The following is a 6,964-nucleotide window of genomic DNA, read 5'->3' as shown; positions in this document are numbered from 1 at the left end:
AAATGTTTTGACCTGGGCAGAATAGCCTGTAATGAAGTTTTTAAAATGGTTAAATGATATGTCTCAAAGTAAATTAAGTAGATTGTCCCTGAAGATGGCCGAATTGGCCGAAACGTTGGACGTGTAAATGAAATAAATGTTTTGAGACTATAATTTGGATAGTTTTTGAATTATTTAGTAAGAAATATTAATCATTTTTAATGAACAACCAAATAAAAATAATTGCAAGAAAACTCCTTATACCTCTTTGATATTCTAGCTAAGGGATCAGGATCTTGTTCAATAAAGGAGGGCTTGGCTGGCATCTCGTTCTTTCTGCATAAGGACTGTTCCCAGCGAGTGAGAGATTCCCGTTGCAAAAGCCTTACAGTCTCGTAGTCAACATACTCATGCCATAAAGTCTATAAAGTAAAAAGTAATCAATTATTATATTGAAAAGTATATACAATAAATAAATAAGCCCCCAGCAACATTGTTGAACCTTAAACTCAAAAATAAGTAAGTTTTTATAAAACCAGATTCCTCCAATCACTACCAAACTCCCATCCATAATCCAAAATGCAAGTAATCTGACTTAGCTCATGCTTTTCCCTCCAGACTTTTTTAAGCCACTTTCCTACTCTTACCATAATCAAATCCCATCACTTTCTTTACCTTTTTAATGCCAAACTCTCAGACAGTGGCAAAATACATAAAACAAAAACTAATGCTAATTAATTTCTTCATTTTATTTAATAATTGTATCTACGTAATAATAATAGTACAATATTAGTTAATTTATTTTTTTAAAATATTAATCAGAACTTGTTTAACGCATTTTTTTAATGGTTATATAGCTCTATGAATGCAGCAGCCATATTATGTTTATGTTAAAAATAAAAGTTAAGAAAGAAGAATTTATAATTATTTCAGGTAGAAACTTATTAGGCTGAGGCAGATAATTATATAGTCTGATGAATCAGTCGTGAGTGTGGGTGCCCTTAATTGGGAGGAAACCATTGTGATTGAGTGTGATCTTGAACAAATCACCTCCTTGCTCAACCTTTATTTTAGAAACAGCACTTCCTTACAAAGCACTGAACCCCTAATCCTTCATTGGTTGTAATAGTATAGGATTTTTTTTTTTTAGGTTAGACTAAAACATAACTCAGATAGATGAAAATGCATATCATACATATCATCATCCAAACAGAACAAAAATCAATAACTGTGATAAATTTAAAAAAAAAGTCCTTTTTGTGCCATGATCATACACAGATATTCAGCCATACTTTCATTAAACCATAAAATTAATATTCATGAATTTGATTAATTACATTGTCGTTATGAAATATTGCAGATAGTTTTTCAGGCTTGTAAGGAGGAGGTAACGCTGGGAGATAAACTCCTGGATCTTGCAACGAGACTTCTTCCAGCCAAAAGATGAAGGTATTGTATAATCTGAAAATGAAAAAAATAATTCAATATCTCACTGATACTGATCACTGATAGATTCTTATGAAGAAAAAAAAAAGATAATATACGCAACAAAGAATCAAAGAAGCAATGAAATAAATCAAATATACAATAACTTTTATTAGCTTTTTATGTATATTTAGTGAATAAAGAAAAAACTTTGAGCAATGAATAAAAAAAAATTTTTTTGGAAATAATAACGATAATTTAGTAAATATTCAATTTATTATTATTGGAGATATTTTATGATTTTTATTTTACTCTAAAGCACCAAAGCCCATTTTCAATGCCTCTTTAATTATTCTAAAGGCAATTTTTTAAAAGTTGAAATGTTAATTATTAATAATTTAACTTCATACTTAGCCATGTTTTCAAACCAGTCCTTCCTCTCTAAAGTAACAACTTGAGCTGAGTTAGCACACTTTGCTTCAAAAAACTCCTTACAATCAACTAACTTCTTCTTCAGCCTGTTCATGTAATTTCTATTAGTAAGCCCTTCAAAAAATTTTGATCCGACACATCCGATGTCTTTCCCACTAAAAGATAGTAAAAATTGTTACAACTTTATCACATATTAAGAATGATTTTAAAATATAAACCACATACAATGTGGGGACTCTTGCAAGATATAGAGTAAAGAACTTCTGCCAAAATATTGGCAGCACAGGATGATCCACTGGCATGTCGAGAGCTTGTTGCGACCAACGATAAATTGGTAAAGCACTACTTGTAAATGATTCTATCTTCAGTGAAGAGCAAACTTTCTAGAAAAAAAAAATAGTGTTAATATGATTACTTGGCAGATGCTTATAATGTCAATATATGGCTATTACAAAATAAATGATTGCTCTTTAGTTACATGTTGATATACAGTGATCTGTGACAGGTATTAAATTAATCCTTTAATTATAATAAGATGTTAATTAAACATGATTATCTTTTTTATTTTATTTTGTGTGTTTAACTCAATAATTAGATGGTACAGGAAATTTGGATCATATTTTTTTTATTTCTATTTTTTCTCAACCTAGATTCAATAAAGTGACTATTACGTACAATTTTATATACTAGTATAATGATGTTAGTTTCTTTTAGGACCAGCTGTGTAGTATACCAGAATAAAATAATTTATATTATTTAAAAACTGAAATAAATGAATATGTTCCAAATTTTATGACAGTGTGTATGTTTAAAAGGGACAGATAGAAACAAGAGATAAAGGAAGTTTGTAGGGTTTCATAAGTGAATTTCAAAGGGGTTTGGAATGAAAAGTCTAACTAGCTTTGGTTTCAAACTTCAAGAATGGAAGAACAAAATTGGAAAACCAGGTTATGCTATAAGAAAATACTTAATAATGTTATTTATAAGAACAGTTAATAGAGATGATATAAAATAGAATTTGATCAAAATGGAATCTTCAAATAACCATATTTACAATATTTTTATAAATATATTAGACTTATTTTGCATATGATTATTCAGATATAATCCTCTCTCCCCCATTGGTATAATGTACAGCAAAATGAAAAGGATTTACAGTATATTATTTATACAAGAAAAATTAAATTGTAATACAATAATAAATAATTAATTTATATAATTATAAACTATATAATTTATAAAATAATTGTAATACATAATTAAATAAAATTGTAATATAGAAGTATTATAAATATACTTCACCTTTAGGCTTGAATCAATATTGGCTTTACCAACAGACGTCACCAAATTAACAAGAAGATTTTTCCATAGTCCGGTCTTCTCATTAATAATATATTCTTCAAGCTCAAGAGCAAACAGTGCAAACCAAGGTGTATCTGGTGCTGATTTAGGTATCAATGAAACACAATGGGAGTTACCACCAACCCAACTCAAAAATGAAAATTTTGCTTTACTAGCATTGGAAATTGCCTGCAACCAAAAGAAGTAGTTAGCATTAAATACTACAATATACACTAAAAATAATAATGTAATGTCGGAAACAATAAACTTGAATAATTTAAATAATAATAAATATAAACATGCAAGAGCTTAACCTAAGTTTAGGATATTACTAAGAACTAAATAAAACATTAAACCAATCATTTTTTAATGATGTTGAAGTGGATATCAATACCCAGTTACATTTGTATGGAATGTACAAGGCCCTGTGTTTTAAGTTCCAGAATATGCATGAGATATTTGTGCATAAGAAGTGAAACTTTTCAGGTTTTAACACTTTTTAACAATTTTATTATTTCAGAATTGGAACATTATATTTTATTGAGGGAAATCTCTCTTAATTAAATGAAATATCTCTATATATTCTATTTTATTTATTGAGAGAGAGAAGGGTTTTACTTAGCACCTGATTCAGATCGATTTGCTCTAATGTCCCTACAGAAATTACAATTCAAAAACATTTTCATTATGTGGACTTATGAGTGGTATTATCAAGTGTTTTGACAGCTACTTGGCATTCCAGCAACAAGTTGTTTATGTTTCTCACTAGTGTCCGTTATTTTTTGTCACAGATACCTATACCACCTGGTCAAGAATATTTAGGTTATTAATATTTTAGTAATACACTAATTTATTACTGAATAAGCAGGTAATTTAAAATTTAATTACTGAATAATCTACTATTAACTTTTAACTGTATCTAATCTTCAATTTTGTTATAGTAAGAAATTAAAACTAGGCTAATCTAAAAAAATGTGTCATCTGGTGGCAAATAATTTCAACTATTGTTGAAAATTCATTGCTCAAAAATTTTGTGCCATTTTAAAATACTTATAAAAAAAGTGATCTGGTGTGTCTAGTTGCATGCTTTGCCTTACTACTTTTTTAAAAACCAATTAAATTGTAATTATCTTCTGGTGACCAAGATAAACTAGTTTTCCAAAAAAAAAAAAAAAAACAAGTACAAAAACTAAACTTGGGTACTAATTAAAAGACTCAGTATCTTTGCTAATACCAGTCCAGCTAGGATGATTCATTTTATATTTAGTAGAAAATTTAATTACCTATATGCTGTTAGAATTATCCATAAATCATAAACTTTTTGAGTTATGTACAAATAAAAATTTTTTTTATTCTTTTTCTCAGGAATGTGCATAAGTAGATGAAAAGTTTAAGGGGTTTCAGGAAACTTTAGACAAGTTTCAACAATTCATTAGGGCCATTTTGACAGTCAATACAAAAACAACCCCCTCCCCCAATATTATGCAACAGGCATGGGGAGTCATTTCCCAACAAAACAATATGTTTGTTTTTAAGAAAAATGTTCTTTTTTTATCAAGAGGCACTTAAAAGCTATATTTGTGGAAAATAAGTATAATAAGACTTTACTCAATTGCAATGCTTTTTCTCAGGATTTGTTCTTGGAAATGTAACATGAAAATTTAAAGGATTTTCAGAAGACATTAGGCAAGTTTTACAAAAATCTAAGAACCATTTTAGTGCTACAGTTTATTGAAAAAACAATATATTTTTCAGCTATTGTGTACAGAATACCCACTTGGTGTACAGACATAAAAGACCAAAACCCCACAAAAAAAAAAAAAAAAAATGGGTCCACCTGTTCAATAAATAATATATTTTTTCTTTAAAGGCTTTTGGATCGTGACTTCAATCCAAAACACTTCATGTTTTTCCTTTATATTCATAAATGGTCAAGTAATAGGCATATGAATCCTCTAATCGGCCTCCATTTTTAAATGAATTGGCTCTTTGAAAAAAAAAAAGAAAAAAAAAAAGGTTGATTTATTTGAGAAACAGGCCTAGAAACTAGTCAGTACAAGCCCACTAAGAACTTCATGGCTGTTGTAGGACTGATATAAACACACACATGTACACATGGATTAAATATTTAAAATAGCCGAACAGGATTTTTGTCAGCATTGTTGAAACAAAAATATAAAGAAGCCATTATCAATAATTATCTGAAATAAACTGAAGCACAACAAAGTCATGCAATGAGAAATTATATTTTAAAAAGTGAAAAATAAATCAAATTAAGTCCATATAAAATTCATGCATTGCTTAAAACAGATAATCAAGCATTATTTTACCTCTTGAGCTGCCTCAATGGTTCGCTGCAAGAAAAGATGGATATATAAACCCCATCATACATAATCGATATAAAGATTAAAATGTACTTAGGAAATATTTACTTCATAAAGTCGTAATAATATTCCAGTGGCGATGGAACGTAGTTCAGGCCTGAAGAAAGTAGTCCGTAATACAATATCCATCAAATAGCTAGTGTTAGTTGGTTCAAACATCCAAACTTTACTTAATATCTCAAGCCAAAGCTGAGCCAAGGGAGCTGGAGATGAAAGATTATACCTGGATATTAAAAAAATTTTAAATTGTATCGAACAGGAATGAAAGTGATCTTGTAATTTTAAAGTAATATTATGCTTGTAATTCAAGAGGACATACAGATAAAATTTCAGTTTGTTTAAAAAAAGAAAAAAGGAAAAAAAAGGCTCATCATAATTATTCTGTCAGGTTTATGAACTAATTAGTGAGGAATATTAGTTAGAAAAATAAATCTATTCAAAAAGATTATATATATTTACTTGTATCAAATAAAATGCTAGTGTATGGAAGATCATACAAAAATAAAATTAATATAATAAAATGCTTTTTAATTTAAACATATTTTTTTGATTTTGTTCTGGTTTATTTTTTTTCCTGATATTCAACAGGTTTTAGTTCATCAATCATAAATAAAGAAATCATGAAAGAAAAATGTTTTTTTTTTTTTTATAGCATCACCATTAATAAACAATTGGTTAAGTAGAAAATAAGCCCAAATGCCTCCAAAAAGCTTTCTGGGAGGGACAGAAAAAGTACTATTTAATTATGTCTACTTTCACACTTCTAGATTGACAATACAGGATTTAACAATTAATATTTTTTGGAGACTTTAGAATATTAGGGAAAAAAAAACTTCGCAATGATGATTGAAAAAAGTTTTTTAATAACGTATTAAATTCATATAGTTTTATTTTAAAAATATCTATAATAGAAACATTTGATGACTTACTTCCGATATGTATCCAAATGAATTTGAATTAGATCTCCAAATTGTTTAACAATCATTCCAGGGAAATCTGAAGAAATGAGGTTCTTAGCAAGACGAAGAAATGTTTTGTCAGCAGTAACTAGACTCTGTATTACTTGGATGAACCTATATGAAAACTATATTGTGAAAAAATCATAGTAAGTTTAAGTAAGATCAATGCATATTTACTCACACATCATTAGAAAGTAACGCCTCTTGACATTCAGTAAAAAGAGGAACGATGTGCTGCAGTATAATCAGAACAGCAAAATAACGATGGCATTGGGCAAGCGAAAGAAGCATCGAAAAGCCAGTATTGCAAATCAATGGAATACTATGCCCCGTTGATGTCATAAGTAATGCTGTAAATATAGCAGTCATTTGTTTATCTTTCAAAGCACGAACTAATGGTGACAATTCCTAAAAGAAAAATAATTTTTTAGAAATTACCATAAA

General features: G+C 28.5%; 1 protein-coding gene across 2 annotated transcripts in view; it reads right to left on the bottom strand.

The window, feature by feature from the left end:
- Positions 1-6,964, bottom strand: part of Epg5 (ectopic P-granules autophagy protein 5) — a 36,998-nt gene that overhangs the window by 18,523 nt on the left and 11,511 nt on the right. Inside the window, exons 14-22 of one of the 2 annotated variants that reach the window (XM_014416201.2) lie at positions 6,702-6,928; positions 6,491-6,634; positions 5,610-5,784; positions 5,508-5,531; positions 3,139-3,366; positions 2,062-2,219; positions 1,815-1,991; positions 1,317-1,440; positions 244-401 (exon numbers count right to left, since the gene is read on the bottom strand). In XM_014416201.2, the coding sequence (XP_014271687.1) occupies positions 244-401; positions 1,317-1,440; positions 1,815-1,991; positions 2,062-2,219; positions 3,139-3,366; positions 5,508-5,531; positions 5,610-5,784; positions 6,491-6,634; positions 6,702-6,928 (1,415 nt within the window). The remainder of the gene's footprint in view (positions 1-243; positions 402-1,316; positions 1,441-1,814; positions 1,992-2,061; positions 2,220-3,138; positions 3,367-5,507; positions 5,532-5,609; positions 5,785-6,490; positions 6,635-6,701; positions 6,929-6,964) is intronic. The other variant, XM_014416202.2, reaches the window with a different exon arrangement.

This window comes from Halyomorpha halys, unplaced genomic scaffold (assembly GCF_000696795.3).
Source record: "Halyomorpha halys isolate HHAL.00 unplaced genomic scaffold, Hhal_1.1 Scaffold116.1, whole genome shotgun sequence".
Lineage (NCBI taxonomy): Eukaryota > Metazoa > Arthropoda > Insecta > Hemiptera > Pentatomidae > Halyomorpha > Halyomorpha halys.
Note: the sequence above shows the minus strand (reverse complement) of the source record. Positions and strands in the feature narration are given on the sequence as shown.